General features: G+C 39.2%; 1 protein-coding gene across 1 annotated transcript in view; it reads right to left on the bottom strand.

Annotated features, from left to right (window-relative positions):
* The window catches only part of LOC128661735 (ankyrin-3-like), a 410167-nt gene extending 388471 nt beyond the window's left edge, over positions 1-21696 (bottom strand). Inside the window, 4 exon segments of the mRNA XM_053715956.1 lie at positions 2991-3089; positions 5008-5112; positions 7299-7412; positions 21526-21696. Coding sequence (XP_053571931.1) covers positions 2991-3089; positions 5008-5112; positions 7299-7412; positions 21526-21696 — 489 coding nt within the window.
* Positions 21697-25957: the final 4261 nt, after the last annotated feature.

Genomic DNA, 25957 nt, shown 5'->3' on the forward strand with positions numbered 1-25957 from the left:
ACAACCATTTTAAACTAATTACACCTACTCTAAGCCCCCTAATAAAATAACAAAGACCCCCAAAATAAAAAATGCCCTACCCTATTCTAAATTACTACAGTTCAAAGCTCTTTTACCTTACCAGCCCTGAACAGGGCCCTTTGCAGGGCATGCCCCAAAGAATTCAGCTCTTTTGCCTGTAAAAAAAAACATACAATACCCCCCCCCCAACATTACAACCCACCACCCACATACCCCTAATCTAACCCAACCCCCCTTAAATAAACCTAACACTAAGCCTCTGAAGATCTTCCTACCTTATCTTCACCATACCAGGTTCACCAATCCGTCCTGAAGAGCTCCTCCGATGTCCTGATCCAAGCCCAAGCGGGGGGCTGAAGAGGTCCATGATCCGGCTGAAGTCTTCATCCAAGCGGGAGCTGAAGAGGTCCATGATCCGGATGAAGTCTTCATCCAAGCGGGAGCTGAAGAGGTCCATGATCCGGATGAAGTCTTCTATCAACGGCATCTTCAATCTTCTTTCTTCCGGATCCATCTTGCAGACCTCCGACGCGGACCATCCTCTTCTCCCGACGCCTACTAGCCGAATGACGGTTCCTTTAAGGGACGTCATCCAAGATGGCGTCCCTCGAATTCTGATTGGCTGATAGGATTCTATCAGCCAATCGGAATTAAGGTAGGAATATTCTGATTGGCTGATGGAATCAGCCAATCAGAATCAAGTTCAATCCGATTGGCTGATCCAATCAGCCAATCAGATTGAGCTCGCATTCTATTGGCTGTTCCGATCAGCCAATAGAATGCAAGCTCAATCTGATTGGCTGATTGGATCAGCCAATCGGATTGAACTTGATTCTGATTGGCTGATTCCATCAGCCAATCAGAATATTCCTACCTTAATTCCGATTGGCTGATAGAATCCTATCAGCCAATCGGAATTCGAGGGACGCCATCTTGGATGACGTCCCTTAAAGGAACCATCATTCGGCTAGTAGGCGTCGGGAGAAGAGGATGTTCCGCGTCGGAGGTCTGCAAGATGGATCCGGAAGAAAGAAGATTGAAGATGCCGTTGATAGAAGACTTCATCCGGATCATGGACCTCTTCAGCTCCCGCTTGGATGAAGACTTCAGCCGGATCATGGACCTCTTCAGCCCCCCGCTTGGGCTTGGATCAGGACATCGGAGGAGCTCTTCAGGACGGATCGGTGAACCTGGTATGGTGAAGATAAGGTAGGAAGATCTTCAGGGGCTTAGTGTTAGGTTTATTTAAGGGGGGTTTGGGTTAGATTAGGGGTATGTGGGTGGTGGGTTGTAATGTTGGGGGGGGGTATTGTATGTTTTTTTTTTTTACAGGAAAAAGAGCTGAACTTCTTGGGGCATGCCCCGCAAAGGGGCCCTGTTCAGGGCTGGTAAGGTAAAAGAGCTTTGAACTTTAGTAATTTAGAATAGGGTAGGGCATTTTTTATTTTGGGGGTCTTTGTTATTTTATTAGGGGGCTTAGAGTAGGTGTAATTAATTTAAAATTGTTGTAATATTTTTCTTATGTTTGTAAATATTTTTTTATTTTTTGTAACTTAGTTCTTTTTTATTTTTTGTACTTTAGTTAGTTTGTTTCATTGTAGTTATTTGTAGGAATTGTATTGAATTTATTTATTGATAGTGTAGTGTTAGGTTTAATTGTAGGTAATTGTAGGTATTTTATTTAATTAATTTAAGGATAGTATAGTGTTAGGTTTAATTGTAACTTAGGTTAGGATTTATTTTACAGGTAATTTTGTAATTATTTTAACTAGGTAGCTATTAAATAGTTCTTAACTATTTAATAGCTATTGTACCTGGTTAAAATAATTACAAAGTTGCCTGTCAAATAAATATTAATCCTAAAATAGCTACAATGTAATTATAATTTATATTGTAGCTATATTAGGATTTATTTTACAGGTAAGTATTTATCTTTAAATAGGAATAATTTATTTAATTAGAGTTAATTAATTTCGTTAGATTAAAATTATATTTAATTTAGGGGGGTGTTAGTGTTAGAGTTAGACTTAGCTTTAGGGGTTAATACATTTATTAGAATAGCGGTGAGCTCCGGTCGGCAGATTAGGGGTTAATAAGTGTAGGCAGGTGGAGGCGACGTTGTGGGGGGCAGATTAGTGGTTAATAAATATAATATAGGGGTCGACAGGGTTAGGGGCAGCAGATTAGGCATACATAAGGATAACGTAGGTGGCGGCGCTTTGCGGTCGGCAGATTAGGGGTTAATAAGTGTAGGTAGGTGGAGGCGACGTTGTGGGGGGCCGGTTAGGGGTTAATAAATATAATATAGGTGTCGGCGGTGTTAGGGGCAGCAGATTAGGGGTACATAAGTATAACGTAGGTGGCGGTCGGCAGATTAGGGGTTTAAAAAATGTAATCGAGTGGCGGCGATGTGGGGGGACCTCGGTTTAGGGGTACATAGGTAGTTTATGGGTGTTAGTGTACTTTAGAGCACAGTAGTTAAGAGCTTTATAAACCGGCGTTAGCCCAGAAAGCTCTTAACTACTGACTTTTTTCCTGCGGCTGGAGTTTTGTCGTTAGATGTCTAACGCTCACTTCAGACACGACTCTAAATGCCGGAGTTAGAAAGATCCCATTGAAAAGATAGGATACGCAATTTACGTAAGGGGATCTGCGGTATGGAAAAGTCGCGGCTGAAAAGTGAGCGTTAGACCCTATTTTGAGTGACTCCAAATACCGGAGGTAGCCTAAAACCAGCGTTAGGAGCCTCTAACGCTGGTTTTCACGGCTAACGCCAAACTCCAAATCTAGGCCACTATGAGCTGTTGTTGATCTGATGAAATATAATACATTGGCAAAGGGTGTTTGAGAATATACAGATACATTGATTGCTGCATGTTTAGCTTTAATTCTATTTAGTAATGTTGCAGATTAGCTGTGCCCCCGCTTTTTCATTTCTGGGGTACTCAGAGTAAAGTTTCTATACTCACATTCTGACAGTCGATAGAAGCACCATATTCCACGAGCAGTTTTGCAAGTTCCACATCTCTTTTTCTACAACATGCATGAAGTGCTGTGTCACCATAATTCTGTTATTGACAGGCAGTATTGGAACCAGTTAAAATCATTCATTATCCTATAATATATTGCTTAAAAGTAAGATAACATTTATATTTAGTAATCATTTGTCAATGATTTTTAAAGGCTTCCAAGCAACAGCTTCTCTTATCTGCCTTATTAAGAAGTTACTGTATTCTCACAGGAAATCACACAGTTAATGCTATAAGGTTACCTTGTAATTAATTTTATAAAGCTAAAATGAAAATTCTTATTCGTAAATTCTCATACATCAGACACAAATTTGACCACATCCAAACTATGGGGCCGACTTATGAAAGTGTGAGCGGATATGATTCGATGTATCGTATCCTGTTCGCTGCACATCGATAAATGCCGACAGCATACACTGTCAGCATTTATCATTGCACAAGCAGATCTTGTGAACTGCTTGTGCTATGACGCCCCCTGCAGCTTCACGGCCAATTGGCCACTAGCAGGGGGTGTCAATCAGCCCGATCGTATAGGACCAGGCGGATTGATGTCCACAGCCTCAGAGCTGGAGGACAAGTTATGGAGCAGCAGTCTTTAGACCGCTGCTGTTTCCGGAGAGCCTGAAGGCTTGTGTGTGTCCATTCGGAGCTTGATAATTTGACCCCTATGTATGAGAGGAACAGCACCTCTTTGTAACTGGTTTATTCCTGTACAAATTATCCAATTTAAACATTTTTTTATTTACATTTATATAATTTACTGTGCTATGCATGTCTGTAAACACAGTCATTTATATTTTAAAATCATTTCTTACTTTAAAGTGAAGGTCCATTTTGATGAATTAGTGCCCGGTTTTTAATAATCCTATTAAAAACAAGGGCACTTTAATTCATCAAAATTGACATTTCACTGTTTTCTTCAAAAACTTACCTTTTAACCTGAATGCCGCTCGAGCGATTCCCCCGGCCATCGGAAGCCTCTGCAGATGTCAAAAATGATGAATCAGGCTTCCTCCAATCACAGCTTCCCCCCCCCCCCGGGGGAATCTTGCCCTGATGCAATGCTGTGATTGGAGGAAGCCGGATTCATCATTTTGGACCCGCGAAGACGGCTTGCGACAGACGGAGGAAGTGCTGGAGTGGCTGCCAGGATTAAAAGGTGAGTTTTTGAAGAAAACAGGGAAATGTCAATTTTGATTAATTAAAATGCCCTTGTTTTTAATAGGATTATTAAAAACCGGGCACTAATTCATCAAAATGGACCTTCACTTTAAACCAACATTATACAGACTAATCCACAAAGCAACAACTTGAAAATAAAATTCTCTATTTTTTACAGTAATTTTGTAATAAATTCATTAATCTTTGTGACAGATGTTTGAATTATCAAGCAGACAATGGGGCCGATTTATCAATGTCTGTCCAACATGATACGCTGAAGCGTATCATGTCTGCCAGACATCGCTGAATGCTGACAGCATATGCTGTCGGATTTAACATTGCACAAGCAGTTCTGGGGAACTGCTTGTGCAATGCCGCCCCCTGCAGATTCGTGGCCGCTAGCAGGGGGATTGTATCTGATCGGGTTGATTGCTGTACGCTGCTCAGAGATGTAAGACCAATTAAGGAACAGCAGTCTTAAGACCGCTGCTTCATAACTGCTGTTTCCGGCGAGCCTGAAGGCTCAGACGGACACAGGGGCCATTCGGTCCTTGATAAATCGGCCCCTATATATTACCTGAAAGCTAAAATACATATTTATTTCTACATGAAACATTCTTAAGCAACCCTTAGCTCAATTCTCTATGTACAAAAGAAAAATGCAAATCTCATATTATATAAAATCAATGCATATAATTTGCAGAATTGTATTACACAATGTAAGCACAGACAATAAATGTCACCTCTTTCTTTCTGACACTAGTTGGCGACATATAAGCTATGGCTACCATCTTACTTTGCAGTTAACTCTGAGTTGGGCTTCAGTGTGCGTTGACAACAACTCTTTACAGATCCCCAGATTCCCGGCTTCCACTGCTAGCAGGAGAGGAATGCAGCCATCCTGCAAATGTAATCGTATAATATGTTATAGCATTTCGTTTAACGGTATCACACTTTAGGATGATTAAACTATTTATGTGTAGGGTTGCCACCTCAGCCATGTTTTCCTGGACAGCTATGAGTTACACATGCTGCAGGGTGTCCAGGGAGGAATATGAATAGTGCTGTCCAGGTTCACAATTAGTGTGTTGTCCCCTCTACACACCCTGCAACATGTGTAACTCATAAGTGTCAAGGAAACTATGACTGAGGTGGCAACCCTAGTTGCCACCCAGCCGATATTTTACTGACTTAACTGGTATTGTAGTGACATAAAATTAAATGTAGAAATAAAGGTGCTACCATGGTCAATTTTTTTCTAAGTGTATTGGAGTCTAATTATAAACAAATGATCATTCTTCTTTCTCTTGCTATCTTTATTTGAAAAAGAAAGTCCAGAACCCTGGACAGCACTTGTTTATTGGTGGATGAATTTATCCACCAATCAGCAAGAACAACCCAGGTTGTTCACCAAAAATGGGCCGGCATCTAAACTTACATTCTTGCTTTTCAAATAAAGATACCAAGAGAATATATAACATTTGATAATAGGAGTAAATTAGAAAGTTGCTTAAAATTTCATGCTCTATCTGAATCACAAAATAAAAAAAATTGGGTTCAGTGTCCCTTTAAATGTAGAAGAACTGCACAATGAACAAATACTCTAATAATAAAATACAATGCAATAACACTTTGGAATATATATAGCAGTAGATTATTTTTTTGACAATTTTCATTTAATTTCCCTGTCCACTGTATCATGTGACAGACATCAGCCAACTACAGAGCTGTGAACTCTTGCACATGCTCAGTTGTAATAGTTGAAACCTCAGAAAGTCCTCCAAGAATAAGGAGCTGTCCTTTTACAGTTATTTATTGGTACTAGTTCTTTAACAGACAAATACTTCCCTCAGGCTTCAACAACTAAACAAACAACTTCTGCAGGTGTGTGATGTGCGATAAAACTGTAAAGTGTGATAAATAAAATGTCAGACACTGTTGTAAACACTACTGCAATATCGTGTTCATGACAAGTGTATGCTCCTCGGCATGTGCTTTTCAACAAAGGATACCAAAACAACTAATTAAATTCGATAAGATTTTTTTTATTGCATGGTCTGTCTGAATCATGAAAGTTTAATTTTGAGCTTAAAGGGATGTGAAACTCAACATTTTCCCCTTATGATTATGAGAGGGCAAACTATTATAAACAACTTTCCAATTTACTTCTATTATCTAATTTGCTTTGTTTTTTGGCATCCTTTGTTGAAATGCATACCTAGATAGGCTCAGGATCTGGAAATTAGCTTCTGATTGGTGGCTGCACATATATACCTCTTTTCATTGGCTCACCAATGTGTTCAGCTAACTCCCAGTAGTGCATTGTGGCTCCTTCACTAAAGGATACCAAAAGAATAAAGCAAAATTGATAATAGAAGTAAACTGGAAATATCTTTAAAATTACATGCTCTATCTGAATCATAAAAGAAAAATGTGGGTTTTATATCTCTTTAACGTCCCTTTAAGTGCTTGTGCTAGAGGTCAGGAATAGATGGGCTTCTCTATAGAGACCATTCATTTTATGTTTCCCATAAATTAGTTTATCAAAATCAATTAGAAAAAGTATCTTGAAATACTTGATACACTAAACATTGTTTGAATTGTGTTTTTTATTTAAAGGGATAGTAAAGTCAAAATTAAACTTTTATGATTCAGATAGGGCATGCAATTTTAAACAACTTTCTAATTTACTTTTATCATCAAATTTGCTTTGTTCCCTTGGTGGTATTTTTGAAAAGCTAAACCTAGTTAGGCTCAAAGTGATTTCTAAACAGTTGAAAACCGCCTCTTAGCTCAGAGTATTTTGAAGGTTTTTCTCAGTTAGACAGTACTAGTTCATGTGTGTCATATAGATAACATTGTGCTCACTCCCGTGGAGTTATTTAGGAGTCTGCACTGATTGGCTAAACTGCATGTCTGTCAAAAGCACTGAGATAAGGGGGCAGTCTGCAGAGGCTTAGATATAAGGAAATCACAGAGGTAAAACATATATTAATATAACTAGGGTGGTTATGCAAAACTGGGGCATTAACTGAGTTATCTTTTAAAACAATAACAATTCTGGTGTAGACTGTCCCTTTAACTTACTTTGTCCTGGGCGAGTCTTGCATCCTTAGGAGATGCCTTTAGTAAAGTTTGGATTACGTTGATGGCACCACTAGGACGAAGAGCTGTGTAATGGAGAGGTAGTTGGTCTTTAGGCTTAAAAAAAAAGAAGATATGTTAAAAGGACCATTAAGTACAGCGGAATTGCATAGCCAGCAATTACATAACAAAACGACAACACAATAGCACTTACTTTTATGTTCAAATGAGTAATAGATTTTTTTCTAGTAAATGTCAAAATTAATTCCATGTTCCCTCCCCCTGTGTCATGTGACAGACATCAGCCAATCACAAAACATATATACACATACAGGGCAAGATTACATATATGGCGCAGGCTTCAGTGTAGCTGCTGACACCTGCGTCGCACGTAATTCACCTTGCACATCGGGGAATCACATATACGGTGCTAGTAAATACACATTTCTGCACACGCCAGTGACTTACGACAGTTTAGAAACTGCCGGTGCACAAGAAAAAAATAAGTTAAATCTTCCGTAAAAAATCTAAAAAGTCTAACCCGCCTCCCAAAAATAAACCTGATATGTCAATGCCCCTATATCCGCAATCCCCCCACATTGCAACTAATAATAAAAGTATTAACCCTTAAACCATTAACCCCCACAATGCAATATACCTAATACATGTATTAACCCCTAACCCGCCATTCACCGACATCCCAATCTACCTAATATATGTATTAACCCCTAACCCGCCATTCACCCACATCGCGATCTACCTAATATATGTATTAACCCCTAACCCGCCATTCACCGACATCCCAATCTACCTAATATATGTAATAACCCCTAATCCGGCATTCACCCACAACGCCAACTACCTATCAACACTATTAACCCCTAATCCACCAACCCCCCACAACACATTAAACCTAATTAACCCCTAATCCACCAACCCCCCACAACGCATTAAACCTATTTAACCTATTAACCCCTAAACCGCCAACCCCCCACAAAGCAAATAACTAATTTAATTACTAAGCCCCCTAACCTGACACCCCCTAAATTAACCCCAATTACCTAAAATTAAAAAATACTAAATTACAATTAAAATAAAAAACCTAACATTACTTTAAAATAAAAAAAACTAAGTTTAAATTAATCTAAAATTACAAAAAACAATAAACCAAATTATCAAAAATAAAAAATTAGAGCTACTGAATTCCTATTGGCTGATTTGAATTAGCCAATAGGATTTAAGCTACTGCAATCCTATTGGCTAATTCAAATCAGCCAATAGGATTTCAGTAGCTCTAATCCTATTGGCTGATTTAAATTTTTCAGCCAATAGGAATGAAAGGTACCTTGCATTCCATCTTCAGTGTGCGGTGACGATCGTACGAAGAGGACTTCCACGCTCCATGGCTCTGCGGTCGCTGGTCTTCTATTCCGAGGTCACCTCAACTCCGTGCCGGCTTGGTCCTGGATGAATATAGAAGAGGTTGCCGTGCTGGAAGAAGATATCGCCATCTCCAAGAAGACTTCACCGCCTGGAAGAAGACCTTCTCCGCCAGACTTCATGAACGGTGAGTACCTATTTGGGGGTTAGATTTAGGATTTTTTTTATTTTTGGGGGGGTTTGTTTTTTTTTAGATTAGGGTTTTAATGGGCTTGTAAAAGAGCTGAATGCCCTTTTAAGGGCAGTAAAAGAGCTGAATGCTATTTTAAGGGTAATGCCCATACAAATGCTCCTTTAGGGATGTTAGTTTTTTATTTTGGGGGGTTTGGTGGGTGGGGTCTTTTACTGTTAGGGGGGACTTAGTATTTATTTAATGTAACATAGCTGTTTAACTTAGGGAAATGCCCTACAAAGGTCCTTTTAAGGGCTATTGGTAGTTTAGTTTAGATTAGGGGGTGTTTTGATTTTGGGGGGCTTTTTATTTTCATAGGGATTAGGTTTAATTTTTTTTGATAATTTGGTTTATTATTTTCTGTCATGTTAGACTTTTTTATTTTTTTAAATTTTGCATTAATTTAGTATTTTTTATTTTAATTGTAATTTAGTTTTTTATTTTAATTGTAATTTAGTATTTTTTAATTTTAGGAAATTGGGGTTAATTTAGGGGGTGTTAGGTTAGGGAGCTTAGTAATTAAATTAGTTATTTGCGTTGTGGGGGGTTGGCGGTTTAGGGGTTAAAAGTGTAGTTAGCTTGATTGCGTTAAGGGGGGCTGGCGGATTAGGGGTTAATATGTTAATTAGATACTTTGTGATGTTGGGGGTGGCGGATTAGGGGTTAATAGATTTATTTGGTAGTTTGCGATGTGGGAGGTTGGCGGATTTAGGGGTTAATACTTTTATTAGATAGATTGCAATGTGGGGGATGGCGGGTTAGGGGTTAATCGCTTTATTAGGTAGTTTGTGATGTGGGGGTTGGTGGATCAGGGGTTAATATATTTTTAATAGTTATTGCGGTGGGGAGATGGCGGTTGACAGGTAGATATTGCACATGCGTTAGGTGTTGGTTAATACTTTTAGGGAGTTACGGTGCTCACATTTTCAGTGCAAGGCTTGCTGCTCCTGCCTATGTGTGGCGAGGTGAAAATGGAGTAAGATTTCTCCATTTTTGCTGCGTAAGTCCTTGTGCTGAATATGTGATACCGATTTACGATGCGGTTCTATGTTAGTTTATGGGAGTAAAATTAGCGGGCGACAGGTGAAATATACGTTCCGCATTTATATGCTGCAACATATATTTGATAGCAATACCCGACTAAAAACCGGCGACGCCGCATATGTAATCACACCCCTACTGTGAACTCTTTCACATGCTCAGTAGGAGCTGATGCCTCAGAGAGTGTGCAAATAAAAAAGATTGTGCACATTTTGATAACTGAATAAAATGAGAACGTTTTTCAAAATTTCATGTTCATCTATCTGAAACACAAATGTTTAATTTTAATTGTAGTGTCCCTTTAGCAATCTTGCATATAAGAAGTTGCACTAATATCCTAGTCTGACCTGCACTCTTTTATAAATCATCACTGGCAAAGACTTGAGCATTTTATAGCAAAATAAATATAAAATCAACATTTTAGGCTACTTTGCTTTGTTTTTTTAACATAATGGCTAAGTTGAAATGCTGCAAGCAAACAGCAGAGGGCAGTGTGCAACAAGTCTACAAGTAAATAGAAACAATACAATGAAACAAATAGATCACATTTTTCTAGTTATTTTTTTACTTTCACAAAAACTCTGTCATCTGTTCGCTAATGGTTCTTTAAAGACATGCGCTATTTCTTACAGCCTGAGTGCATATTCAGATAGCCACTCTTTCCCTGAATCATTGTATGTAGTCATACCCGCACACCTGTACAAATTAAACAAGCTATATGCCGATCACCGTAGTAACTACAATGTTTATAAATAAAGTGTAAATTACTCCCTGTGTTTAATTCTCAAATTTAAAAAAAGCAAAAAAATTTTTTATCCCCAGCCTTCATTTGATACTGAGCTTAAGTAGTTGAATGCAAGTAAAAAAAATGGTAAAACGACTCTGTATCCAGGATCATCTCATTCTACAAAAGGTTTGTAGTTCATTCTTTTTACATTTCCATTGTGCAAGTACAAGAGACCAGGGTTTTAACTGATTTAAACTCAGGCATTAATGTTTTTACCATATGAAACCCAGAATGTTCTCCTTCATGATTCAGACAGGGCATACCATGTTAAAAATCTTTCCAATTTGCCTTATTCTTGACGCATCCTTTGTGGAAAATATACCTAGGTAGGCTCAGGAGTTGGGAACTAGCTGCTGATTGGTGGCTGCACATATATGCCTCTTGTCATTGGCTCACCTAATATGTTCAGCTAGATCCCAGTAGTGCATTGCTCCTCCTTCAACAAAGGGTACCAAGAGAATGAAGCAAAATAGAAGTAAACTGAAACGTTTCAAAATCTATGCTCTATCTGTATAATGAAAGACACATTTTGGGTTTCACATCTCTTTCAATACATTCCTACATATGTCCCTTTAACAAATATGTTTAATCCAGCAGATACATATGTGGGAAATGTTGTTTTGTAATGTAATTAGGAGCTACTGATTTCTGTCATATAGTTATTTCCTTGTTTAATGTAATCATATACTATAAAGAACAAGTGGGTTGTTCTAAAACACAGTAGAAATACTTTGTACACGAGTAATGTCTTGAAGACAGACTGGGTAGACAAGTATTTTATAGGGACAATACATTTTCTTAGAAATTAATTATTGCCTTTGGTTTTAATCCTCTGTATAAATGGAAGGGAGCTGGTTTGCAGTGAATAGAATCATTGCACTTCAGTAATTCAGCAAGCGTTTCCCTCCAGAAGAGCTGCTTTCTCTGCATATCCCTTTAACTAGTAACCATTTCGCCTGGCAGAATTCACTGGATGGTCTGTGCCAAGTCAAACAATATAATCTTAAAGGGGCAGTGGTCTGAATAATTGTTTAAATGCCCCTTAAAGGGACATGAAACCAAAACGATTCAAATATAGAATGCGATTCTAAACAACTTTCTAATTTACTTTTATTATACATTTTCCTTAGTTCACTTGGTATCTTTTGTTGAAAAGCAGGGACTTAAGCTAAGGAGCATGCACGTGTCTAGAGCACTATATGGCAACAGTAATTCCTGCCGTGTAGTGATCCAGATGCCTACCTAGGCATTTCTTCATCACAGACTATCATGGGAAAAAAGCAAATTTCATAATAGATGTAAACTGGAAACTTTTATTAAAATGTTATGCTCTGCCTGAATCACAAAAGAACATTTTTGGGTTTCATATCCCTTTAATGTGTTCCTAATGACTTGTCACACCTAGGGTATATTATGCATAGGAAAGTGCTCCTTTATGAAATAGCTGTGTTTGCTCTTTGATATCACAACCCGTTAAGGGCAAGATCACAAGTGGAACTCTAACAGTTCTGCACAAGCAAAAAGAGTTTTATCACAGGGGATTGTGCACGGTGTTGGTTTTTTTTGCTCATATTACAAGTTGAAAGTAAAAGCGATCGCTTGAGCACAATTGAAGTTAACGCTCGTCGAGTTAGCGCAACCTCACAACTCTGGTTATCTGTTTTGCAAAACAAAAAAGTGTCACACAACACATAAAAATATTACAAAGAACAGTAACTCTCATAATAACACCATCCAGGCCCGGACTGACCATAGGGCATACCAGGCATTTGCCCGGTGGGCCGCAGGTAACCTTAGCCCCGCCCACCATTACCGCACTGAGTGTTTTTACTCTTTGGCTCTTATTTTATTTATTGGGACAAGATGTTGCGGCTGTTAGGCTGCCAGTGACATCTGCTCTGCCCACAGCTCTGTCAACTTCTTTAGCACAATTTGCACAAACATTTTGTTACAAAATGTTACTGTAGGGTGTAGGCAGTGACACTCTACCACCCACCACCGGCGGCACCCCTTCCCTTCTTCTGCTTGAAACTCTGCGCTAGACTGCTAGCGCTACTCTATATGTAACTTGCATGCATAAGGATTCCTTGTTCTATAGTATACAGGCAGGGGGCGTATCCAGCTTCACTAGCATGATGCGTAACGGTACCAGAGAAGGACACGGATCGTTCAGCTTCCAGTTTTACAAGTTTAGAACTGTCTAGTACTTAGAGTAACGACTGGACTAGTAACACAGCAACTACCTTCTGAACAATATTCATCCAAATGGACTTAATGTAAACTTAAATTGGCATTGTTTTCTATAAAAAAAAACTTTTTTTACATCTTCTATTTTTGTCACTAGAAATGCTTGGATAGAAGGAGGGTATCAGATTATAGATTTAACTTGATCCTATATATACATTATCTACACACTAGTCTTTTCCTCCTCCCCCTTTATGATAATATGAGGTATCATATCAGCTGAGCATAGATATAGGTTAGCCCCATTAAACCATGTGCGACTTCCATTCCCTTTTTTTATTCGCCTGTAAATAGCATACTTCTATGACGTAATATGCCTATTTGTTCATTAGTATAAAGGTACTTTATATCCCCTAGCGATGAGCACACACTCCTTATCCCTATATAATATATTGTTAATTGTGTTTTCTGTGAGAGATTAATTACCCAATGATCACTATACAATGGGAGGTTCTTCAGCATTGATTTCTCTTTACTCATTCATATTCCTTCATCTAGTTATTAGGGCCATAGTGATATATTTCTCAGTCGATCGGATCTCGATGGAGTAAACATTATAGTAACAATCCTTATTGATATATGTTAAGATTTAATTGATCACTGTATGTACTAAAGTATGTTCTCTCATTCACAGCACCTCTGATATTCCCAGAACTTTCTAGCAAATATCTATAACTTAATATCCTTTGTGTAGGGTTTCGCTGTAGATGCGATACATTGTGAAGTGTAACTTTTTCGGTCATGCTCTGTGAGGCCTATTTATCAAGCTGTCCACTATGCTGCATTCGCCGGGACCAATGCGCTGGCATGACATCGCCTAACATTGCGGCCGCAGACCTGAATACGCTCTCCTTATTTATCAAAAAAGCTGTCAAAAAGCCGCTCACCAAGTACGGGACGATGAGCAGCGGACTGTTGTTAACTAACAATCATCGATTTTGCTACTATTCGGCTTTTTCCCAACTTTATTTATACCCTGTCACTAAACACTGCCACTATACTAAAATGTTTAACCTCTATCCCGCCGCTCCCTGACCCCTCCGCAACTATATAAAGTTATTAACCCCTATCCCTCCACTCCCGGAGCCCACCGCAAGTCTAATAAAGTTATTAATCCCCATCCTGCTGCTCCCGAAGCCCACCGCAACAAAATAAATGTATTAACCCTTATCCCGCTGCTCTCGGAGCCCACCGCAACTAAATAAATGTATTAACCCCTAAACCCCTGGCCTCCCACATCACTACCACTTACTAAACTTATTAACCCCTAAACCGCCAGCCCCCCATATCGCCATAAACTAAATTAAGCAATTAACCCCTAAACCTAGCAACCCGCTAACTTTACATTAAATATTAACTCATCCATTTCTTATAATAAATGTAAACTTACCTTTAGAATTAAAATAAACTATATTAAACTATTAAAGGGACAGTCTAGACAAAAATAAACTTTTATGATTTAGATAGGGCATGTAATTTGAATCAACTTTCCAATGTACTTTTGTCATCAAAATGTCTTTGTTCCCTTGGTGGTATATTTGAAAAGCTAAACCTAGGTAGGCTCAAACTGATTTCTAAACCCGTTGAAAACCGCCTCTTAGCTCAGAGCATTTTTATTTTTTTTCACAGTTAGACAGTGCTAGTTCATGTGTGTGATATAGATAATATTGTGCTTGCTCCCGTTGAGTAATTTAGGAGTCTGCACTGATAGGCTAAACTGCATGTCTGTCAAAAGCACTGAGGTAAGGGGGCAGTCTGCAGAGGCTTAGATACAAGGTAATCACAGAGGTAATATGTGTATAAATAGAACAATGTTGGTTATGCAAAACTGAGGAATGGGTGATAAAGGGATTATCTATCTTTTTAAAAATTAAAATTTCTGGAGTAGACTGTCCCTTTAATTAACCTACCCTAACTATTATACTAAAATTACATTAAACTATATTAAACTATTAATTAACCTACCCTAACTATTATACTAAAATTATATTAAACTATATTAAAACTATTATAATAAAATTACATTAAACTATATTAAAACTATTATAATAAAATTACATTAAACTATATTAAAACTATTATAATAAAATTACATTAAACTATATTAAACTATAAAACTAAAGTTATTAAAAGAGTTCAACTTTTGCCGGTCTGTAGGCTTTGATAAGTAGGGCGAATCAAGCTCGCCACAATTACGCTGCGGAATTCCAGCGTATTTGCGTTTGACGGCTTGATAAATAGGCCTCTGTGTATGTTTTGGCTTGTTTATTATCCCTTGAGGGGTGGACCCTTCCATGTGAACGATGGACCTCATTGGCCATGGGGGTGTATACACAACATGCACGCAGCATGACAGGAAGCAACACCCACTGATGTGTAATTCCTTACAGCATGTTGCCTGTCAGCAATTCTGAGTGGAGCGCAAAGATATGAGCTGCGCACTTATAAACATTGATTTGTTTTGATCTCAAGGTGTTCTATATATCTCTGATATGTCTCATAACCTCTGAATAGATATACTTGATGATGATTGCATTATACATTGTATATTGTATTAGCCCATAATAATAGTCTATTAGTTATACACTGCATAAATATGTTTTGTCCCTATAGTATTTGATGTTGATTCTTCTGATTTACAATTTACATATAGTACACAATGAAGGTTGAATATACACATTGTTACACTTATTATTTTTATGTTACTATGGTAATGAGCTTTGATGTCATTTCCTGGGGAAGGGGTTATTAGCTATATAAGTCCACTGTATTGCTCACTTTTGTTTGGTCTGATGAAGGGGACGGTTTGATCTCTGAAACGTCACAATAAATTGGCACCTGTTTTTGAAAAGTCCAGTGAGTGCAGATCTATCTCTCCATTTATAATACTTTTGTTCCTGGCTGTTTATTTAAAGTGAGAGTGCTTATCCCCCTGCTACGTTTGAGATATATATATATATATATATATATATATATATATATATATATATATATATATATATATATATATATATACCTATATATATATAAACGTTAGTAAATAGAGACCTGCACTCCAAATCTCAAATCTTGAGTGAGCGGCCACCAGGGTGCAATATCAAAAATATATAAATAGTCACATAATAAGATAGCACTCACTGGATAAAAATAAAACTTAACTTTCATTGTAGAATCCTTAAAGGTTAAAATAGTCCCATGACGTTTCGGTGCCAACCAGCACCTTTATCAAATGGATCAGATGGTTCCTACAGGCAGATGACAGAGCCTGACATCCAAAGAGAAGGCAAGTTAAAAACATGGGAAAATCGCAGCTTTATACACATAGTGTCTTGCTTAATTGTAAACTGGTAACGCTGTGTGTTTGCACGTCTGCGTGCACATCACAGAGGCCACGCCCCTTCCGGATTCATAATGAGCAGTAATAGGTGCAACCAGCATCAATATAGCTTGGATCCTTAGTAACAGAGTTGCGTGTGGCACATGGCTAATTAGCATAACAACTGCTGCATGACGTATCAGTCCAGGAAAGCGACTCTATGTAAACCTGCTTAAATCCCATAACGATGTTTAAAATCAAGCACTGTTTGCAAAGGACATAATTGATCTATAGCAATTGGTGTATTATGTTAGAAATATTAATGCATGATATAATCCAGGAATAGAGGGTATAATTTAAACGTATAATGTAAACACATAGTAGAAATTTGAGTTCACAAAGAAGTTTGATCACATAAGCCAATCAGATTTAAAGAAAAACAAAGTGATCAAGTAGAGAGAGTGGGCATCCACTGGGGACCAAATAGGCACCAAACCAGCAATTCATATGTATCTCACATTATAGAACACCATTGTTAAGATGGAGGACTTCATCCTATAAAGGGGCCATAATCTAGCTGTATGTTGAGCCCCCTAGGCTCCACAGTGTCCAAAGTATAAATCCATTTGGTCTCACGTTGTAGGAGGATTTTACCTTGATCACCTTCTCTTGTTAAAGGTGGTATGTGGTCTATAATCATAGTTCACAAACTGGAGACACTGGCCTCTATTTATCAAGCTGTCAACCGCAAATATGCTGGAATTCCGCAGTGTATTTGTGGCGTGAATTTAGTGACGTAACATACGATCCGGCGGACTCAGTCCGACACAGATCGATGCTTACGTCACTACAGATGTTCGAAACGCAAGTTCGGCACAATCTGACCACTTTTGATAGTTATCAAAAAACTAGCAGGTACGCTCGCCACTATTCCGGCCCAGCGTACCTGGTTTTCAATCCGCCGCCCTGGAGGCGGTGGATGCCATAGGAATCAATTGGAGTCTGAAAGCAGCGAAAGCTTATGTTCGCTGCTGCCCGATATCCCATTGATTCCTATGGTAATCTCTACATATAACACCCTAACATGTACCCCGAGTCTAAACACCCCTAATCTGCTCCCCCTACACCGCCGCCACCTACATTATACTTATTAACCCCTAAACTGCCGCTCCCGGACCCCGCCGCAACTAATTAAATTGTTTAACCCCTAAACCGCCGCTCCCGGATCCGCCGCAACTAAATAAATTGTTTAAACCCTAAACCGCTGCTCCCGGAGCCCACCGCCATATTATATTTATTAACCCCTAATCTGCACCCCCTACACTGCTGCCACCTACATTATACTTATTAACCCCTAAATCTAACTCTAACCCTAACACCCCCTAACTTAAATATAATTAAAATAAATCTAAATAAAATTCCTATAATTAACTAAATTAGTCCTATTTAAAACTAAATACTTACCTATAAAATAAACCCTAAGATAGCTACAATATAACTAATAGTTACATTGTAGCTAGCTTAGGGTTTATTTTTATTTTACAGGCAACTTTGTATTTATTTTAACTAGGTACAATAGTTATTAAATAGTTATTAACTATTTAATAACTACCTAGATAAAATACATACAAATTTACCTGTAAAATAAATCCTAACCTAAGTTACAATTACACCTAACACTACACTATCATTAAATAAATTAACTAAATTAACTACAATTAATTTACAATTAAATTAAATAAACTAAAGTACAAAAAAAACAACACTAAATTACAGAAAATAATAAAATAATTACAATTTTCTTAAACTAATGACACCTAATCTAATCCCACTAATAAAATAAAAAAGCCCCCCAAAATAATAAAAATCCCTACCCTATACTAAATTACAAATAGCCCTTAAAAGGGCTTTTTGCGGGGCATTGCCCCAAAGTAATCAGCTCTATTACCTGTAAAAATACCCCACGAATGACGGTTCCTTTAAATGACGTCATCCAAGATGGCGTCCCTTGAATTCCGATTGGCTGATAGAATTCTAACAGCCAATCGGAATTAAGGTAGGAAAAATCCTATTGGCTTCAAGGACCTCTTCTGCCCGGTTGATTGAAGACTTCGCCCGGCTTCGTTGAGGACTTAGGCCCGATTGGATGAAGATGTCTCAAGGTAGGGTGATCTTCAATCAACCGGGCAGAAGAGGTCCTCCAGATGGGCAGAAGTCTTCATCCAGGCGGCATCTTCTATCTTCATCCATCCGACGAGGAGCTGCTCCATCTTGAAGACATCTGACGCGGAGAATCCATCCAGACCGACGACTACCCAACGAATGACGGTTCCTTTAAATTACGTCATCCAAGATGGGGTCCCTTGAATTCCGATTGGCTGATAGAATTCTATCAGCCAATCGGAATTAAGGTAGGAAAAATCCTATTGGCTGATGCAATCAGCCAATAAGATTGAGCTTGCATTCTATTGGCTGATTGGAACAGCCAATAGAATGCGAGCTCAATCCTATTGGCTGATTGGATCAGCCAATAGGATTGAACTTCAATCCTATTGGCTGATTGCATCAGCCAATAGAATTTTTCCTACCTTAATTCCAATTGGCTGCTAGAATTCTATCAGCCAATCGGAATTCAAGGGACCCCATCTTGGATGACGTCATTTAAAGGAACTGTCATTCGTCGGGTAGTCGTCGGTCTGGATGGATGCTCTGTGTCGGATGTCTTCAAGATGGAGCCGCTCCTCGTCGGGTGGATGAAGATAGAAGATGCCGCCTGGATGAAGACTTCTGCCCGTCTGGAGGACCTCTTCTGCCCGGTTGGATGAAGACTTCGCTGGCTTTGTTGAGGACTTAGGCACACTTGGGTGAAGACGTCTCAAGGAAGGGTGATCTTCAAGGGGTTAGTATTAGTTTTTATTAAGGGGGGGTTGGGTGGGTTTTAGAGTAGGGTTGGGTGTGTGGGTGGTGGGTTGTAATGTTGGGGGGGGAATTGTTATTTTTATACAGGTAATAGAGCTGATTACTTAACTTTGGGGCAATGCCCCGCAAAAAGCCCTTTAAGGGCTATTTGTAATTTAGTATAGGGTAGGGATTTTTATTATTTGGGGGGGCTTTTTTATTTTATTAGGGGGATTAGATTAGCTGTAATTAGTTTAAGAAAATTGTTATTATTTTATTATTTTCTGTAATTTAGTGGGGGGGTTTGTACTTTATTTAATTTAATTGTAATTAATTGAAGTTAATTCAGTTAATTTATTTAATGATAGTGTAGTGTTAGGTGTAATTGTAACTTAGGTTAGGAATTATTTTACAGGTAAATTTGTATTTATTTTAGCTAGGTAGTTATTAAATAGTTAAAAACTATTTAATAACTATCGTTCCTAGTTAAAATAAATACAAAGTTGCCTGTAAAATAAAAATAAACCCTTAACTAGCTACAATGTAACTATTAGTTATATTGTAGCTAGCTTAGGTTTTATTCTATAGGTAAGTATTTAGTTTTAATTAGGAATTATTTAGTTAATAATAGGAATATTTATTTAGATTTATTTAAATTATATTTAAGTTAGGGGGTGTTAGGGTTAGACTTAGATTTAGGGGTTAATATGTTTATTATAGTGGCGGCGGTGTAGGGGTTAATAAATATAATGTAGGTGGCGGTGGGCTCCGGGAGCGGCAGTTTAGGGGTTAAACAATTTATTTAGTTGTGGCGGGGTCCGGGATCGGCAGGATAGGGGTTAATAACTTATGTAGGGGGCGGCAGATTAGGGGTTAATAGGTATAATGTAGGGTAGCAAGAAAGCTGTGAAAAAGCCGAAGAGCAGCGAGATCGATGACTGTTAGTTAACAACAGTCCGCTGCTCATGGCTCCGTACTTCGTGGGCGGCTTTTTGACAGCTTTCTTGATAATTTCGGAGAACGTATTCAGGTCCGCGGCAGCGATGTTAGGCGATCTTAGGCGAGCGTATTGGTGCCGTCGAATGCAAGAAAGTCGACGGCTTGATAAATAGAGGCCACTGTGTTTCAAATATGCAAAGTGGCGCGCCACTGGTTGATCTGAGGTGCCCTTCTTGATGGCATCCCTTATGGCGTGTTTGTGGTTTGCCATTATTTCACGGAAGGTTGTAATGGTTTTCCCTACATAGACAAGGGAGCACGGGCAAATCAGAATATAGACCACATATGTGCTGCTGCACGTCACTCTGTGTTGTATCCTATAGCGATTACTGCAATGTGGGTGTTGGAAGGTGGGGCCCATTTGCATCCCATTACTGGTGATACAGTCACCGCATCTAAAGCATCCTTTTTTAGTGGATTTGAGCCATGTATCCTTTGGTAGGAGTCCTTATAAACGTGTATATATATTTGCAATGCTAAGATTTGGGATGTAACATACTCATTATGATGCAAAATGACAAATGCAAGTTGAAAATAACATTGTCTGTAAATTAGAAAAGCATGTCTTTAGTGATGCAGCATAACTGTAAAAAGCTAACATGGAAATATCATCTGAACATCTCTATGTAAAAAGGGAAGATATTTTACCTCAAAATGTCTTCAGGTCAGCGGAGTAAGTGCTCTTTGAACAGTTATTTTTCAGTTGCTCTCCAGCTGCAAGTTGTAAAAAATAAAATTAAAATAGCCAATCAGCATCAGCAGTGCTGAGGTCATACTTTGCTTTTCTGTTATCTCATGAGATCCCACTGAAATCGTTTTTAAAATTTCATAGTAATCTTCCTTAAACTAAATAGGAAAATAACATGACCAGGGGCTGAACTACCATTAGTGCAGCAGGTGCAGTGGCACCAGGGCCCAAGAGCTGGAGGGGGCCCATAACAACCAGCCTATGTGTACAATCCTAATGCATGGAAGTCTTTTATTAGTGCAAGTAGCAGGTCCATCTATCTTGCCTCAAAATCCTACTGAACATGACTGTGCCTGCACAAGCCAGATGAACACTTTCTTGCAAGTCCTGGGACAAGCATTCTGATTTGCTTCTTAAATTCTCTTCATAGTGGGGTGTGAATACTTAGGACATGGTGAGGTAAAATATCTTCCTTTTTTACATAGAGATGTTCATGTGCTATTTTCTAGTCAACTTTTTTACAGCTATGCTGCATCACTTTCAAATGCTTCAACAGTTTGGCATCATGTCCCTTTAATATGGAAGACTTTTCTGTATATGGCTCGAGAACAAAAAAGAAAACAATAAACTAGCGCACGCACTTACCCCTCCGGGAAGGTTTGAATCCGCCTTCTTAGCAAGCAGAACGCGAACAATCTCATCTTTAGAATGAGCAGCTGCCACATGTAAAACAGTTCGACCATCCTGGAATAACGAAATAAATTTTACATATGAGTAAAAGAGTGGGTAAAAAGCAAACTGTCTCTTATATGTCATTTTATTCTGAAAATTGATTTATGGTAAACAGACCACCGATTCTCTGCCTACATCTCCTACTGTATTGAGCATATGGATGATGAATCCGGCTTCCTCCAATTGCTGCATGCCTAACGAGCTGTACGCCAAAGGGGGCATGCAACGATTGGAGGAAACCGGATTCGTCATCGATATGCTAAATACAGCAGGAGATGTGGGCAGAGGAACGGCCATCTTTTTACAATAAGTCAAAGGTAAATACTTTTAAAAAGAAGCATGTTTGTAAAGTTTAATTTATTAAAGTGCCTCTATTTTTTAGATTATTTTTACATACTGGGCAGTAATTCATTTAACTTTACAATCACTCTAACAATGCTATATTTTACACAACCATTGTTTGAACACTCCAGTGTTTCACTGAAAGTGTGAGTGGACATGATACGATGTAGCGTATCATTTCCGTGGCACATTGATAAATGCCGACAGCATACGCTGTTGGAAATAATCATTGCACAAGCAGTTCTTGTAAACTGCTTGTGCAATGCTGCCCCCTGCAGATTCGCGGCCAATCGTCCGCTAGCAGAGGTGTTAATCAGTCCGATCGTATAGGATCGTGCGGATTGATGTCCGCAGCCTCAGAGCAGGTGACAAGTTATGGAGCAGCGGTTTTTAGAAAGAGACAGCATCCCACGTAAGCACATAGGTGTCTTAGCAAAAGTATTTCAAGTTGTATAAATAAACCCCTTAAATCAAATGAGCCACCACTGGAATTTCCCACAGTTGTAAATACTTTATCAAAAAAGCATTTTCTGTTCTCTCAATTAAAAATTAATTGATTCAAACTTCTCCTGCTCCATAATGAAAGAGTATCGGTTACACTTGCCTCAAAGGGGTCGAATTATCAAGCGCCAAATGGAGCTTGTTGCCCCTGTTTCCGCGTGAGCCTTCAGGGTCGCCGGAAACAGCAGTTATGAAGCAACTGTTTTAAGACCACTGCTCCATAACTGGTCCGCCTGCTCGGAGGCCGCGGACATTAATCCGCCGATCCCATACGGTCGGGCTGATTGACACCCCTGCTAGCAGCTGATTGGCCACAAATCTGCAGGGGGCAGCATTGCACAAGCAGTTCACCAGAACTGCTTGTGCAATGATAAATGCCGACAGTGTATGCTGTCTGCATTTGTCAATGTGCGGCGGACATGATATGCTACATCGTATCATGTCCGCTCGCACTTTGGTAAATTGGCCCCAAAGAATATATATTAAATAATTATGTAATGCCTGAATAACGCCCCAAAAAATTAAATGCTCTAATTCGTTAGAGCATGTTATTTTAAGATTAGCGACCCTGCACCTCTTTGTGTTTAACACCTGCAAAGAAATTATACACATAGTAGCAGTACCGCTCAGGACACGCAGAACACTGCTGGTCCTGAGCGGGAACTATCGCTGATCCAATCAGCAGTGCTAGTCAGGTGACCCAGATGTGCTGCTGATTGGATCTGAGGTGATTTCCTCTTTGGACCAGCAGTGCTCTGCAGGTCCCAAACAGTACTTTTACTAGGTATTTAACCCTTTTACAGGAGTTAAACACATAGAGGGGCAGGGTTGCAAGTCTTAAAATGACATGCTCTTATGAACTAGACCATGTTAATTTTTGACTATAATATCCCTTTAATTGTAGATTTTATTTATTGATACATTTGGAAAAATATGTTGTAATAATTTATTTTAAAGGACATAATTTTCAAAATGTAATTCCTCATACAATGTTATGCAGAGAGAATTTTTTTTTTTTATTATGGGCTGGATTTATCAAGCAGTGGTCATGAGACCACTGCTTCTCTACGGTCTTCTCCATCTCTTAGGTGGAGAATTTCAATCTCCCTGTTCTTGTCCATCAGAAAATTTTAAGTTTCTCACACACCCCTATACAGTGGATTTTGTGAACAACAGAACCCAGACCCTCCTACATCCTGTACAGTGATTACTTGATATGTGCAGGGGTACATTAATATGTGTCTCTGATTGGCCAAAGCAAAGGAAATTTTCAAAGGGTATGCTCTTGATCTACAAAAACATGAGACGTTTTATCCTCTGTGCATCACTATCTGTCATAAAAAGAAAGTTAATGATTGCTGAACAATCGCCCTCACATGGAGCTATGGCTGAAGAAGGGAACCTTAGTCTATCGATTTCTCATCAGACTGACAGAGCAAGATATAAACCACAATCTAGAGATTAGAAGCACAAGTCACAATGTCTGCCAGAAACACTAAAACTATATTAAACAGTTTGGCCTTGATAACAAGTGGAGAACAAAAATACAAGCAATACATAGTGTTCACATCATTGGTTTGCAGTATATTGGTAGTTTGGTGCACGCTACTGCACTCATGTCAGAACTGATGCATCATTTCCCTTAGGTAATAGATGTCTATGAGGGATGACACTAAAATTAGCCAGTCAGATATTACCAATATAAGTCAACCAACTTACAAAATTCACTCAGGTAGTGGAGTTTTTCATTTATTTTGATAGCAATTTAAATTGTAAATTGTAGTAATAACGGTTATTGCCAGGTTTGTGCAAAATGTAACTTGTTATAGAGGAACAATGCGTGCCCTACTACCGTTTTGTGGCATCTATTAACAGTGTAGGGTATGCTACATATGTATAGGAAGTGTTAAAATGCTTTGTTTAAAACATTTTTAGCTAATAACTTATATTACCTGAACAAGACTTATTGATTGTGGGGGAGCGTAAAATAACATTCATTATCAGTTGAGCTCCACTTTAAATTTAGGCCGTTGTAATTATCAGAGCCTGATTGACCTACCGGGAAACCCGGTGAGCTGCATCTGCTGGCATGGCACAATTTTAGAGACCAGTGTTCCTTTGTTACTGGTGATTGCAGTCACACTTGAACAGCCGCTGCACAGTGAATATTATGCCCCCATCGGGTCTTGAACACTGTTCTCCCAGAGGGCTTTAATTGTGTATGTTTTCCTGTTGGTTTTCTGCTTTCTCTTGCAGGCTCTCTGGCTGCACCTCCTGCCAGCTGTTGGTAATGTGCAATTACCAACAGATTATTTTAACCTGCCTGGCTAATCAGTCTTTGCCCTGGCATTATGGTTCACTCCCTTTGTTTGTGCCTATGACCTGTATCCTGAGTTGTTTATTTTCTGGCTTCTGAAGATGGCAAGTCTTCTGACCATTTTTCTGTATTATTCCTGTGCTTGTTGTAAAATCGGACTGCTTGCTGGTTTCCTGACCCCTGGCTTGAACCTGGACTTTGCTTCTGTCATGTGCTATATAACATCTGCCAGTGTACACCAACCGTGTCTAGTCCTCAAACCCGGTGCACTGTTCCTAGTCCTGTGGCTCCTTGCAAGTCCTGTGGTTCCTGCTAAGGTTCACGACCCCGTTCCAACGTATGCTCACCTGCCAAGGTGCAGACCCTGTTACAGCATACGCTCACCTGTCAAGGTACAGACCTTATTCCAGTATACACTCCCCTACCAAGGTACAGACCCTGTTCCCTCATACACTCATCTGCCAAGGCACAGACTCTGCTCCAGTGTACGTTCACCTGCCAAGGTACAGACCCTGTTCCAGCATACACTAATCTGTCAAGGTACAGACATTATTCCAGCATACACTAATCTGCCAAGGTACAGACCTTATTCCAGCATACACTAATCTGCCAAGGTACAGACCTTATTCCAGCATACACCAATCTGCCAAGGTACAGACCCTGTTCCAGCATACACTAATCTGTCAAGGTACAGACCTTATTCCAGCATACACTAATCTGCCAAGGTACAGACCTTATTCCAGCATACACTAATCTGCCAAGGTGCAGACCCTGCTCCAGTGTACGTTCACCTGCCAAGGTACAGACCCTGTTCCAGCATACACTAATCTGCCAAGGTACAGACCCTGTTCCAGCATACACTAATCTGTCAAGGTACAGACCTTATTCCAGCATACACTAATCTGCCAAGGTACAGACCCTGTTCCAGCATACACTAATCTGTCAAGGTACAGACCTTATTCCAGCATACACTAATCTGCCAAGGTACAGACCTTATTCCAGCATACACTAATCTGCCAAGGTGCAGACCCTGCTCCAGTGTACGTTCACCTGCCAAGGTACAGACCCTGTTCCAGCATACACTAATCTGCCAAGGTACAGACCCTGTTCCAGCATACACTAATCTGTCAAGGTACAGACCTTATTCCAGCATACACTAATCTGCCAAGGTACAGACCCTGTTCC

This window comes from Bombina bombina, chromosome 5 (genome assembly GCF_027579735.1).
Source record: "Bombina bombina isolate aBomBom1 chromosome 5, aBomBom1.pri, whole genome shotgun sequence".
NCBI lineage: Eukaryota > Metazoa > Chordata > Amphibia > Anura > Bombinatoridae > Bombina > Bombina bombina.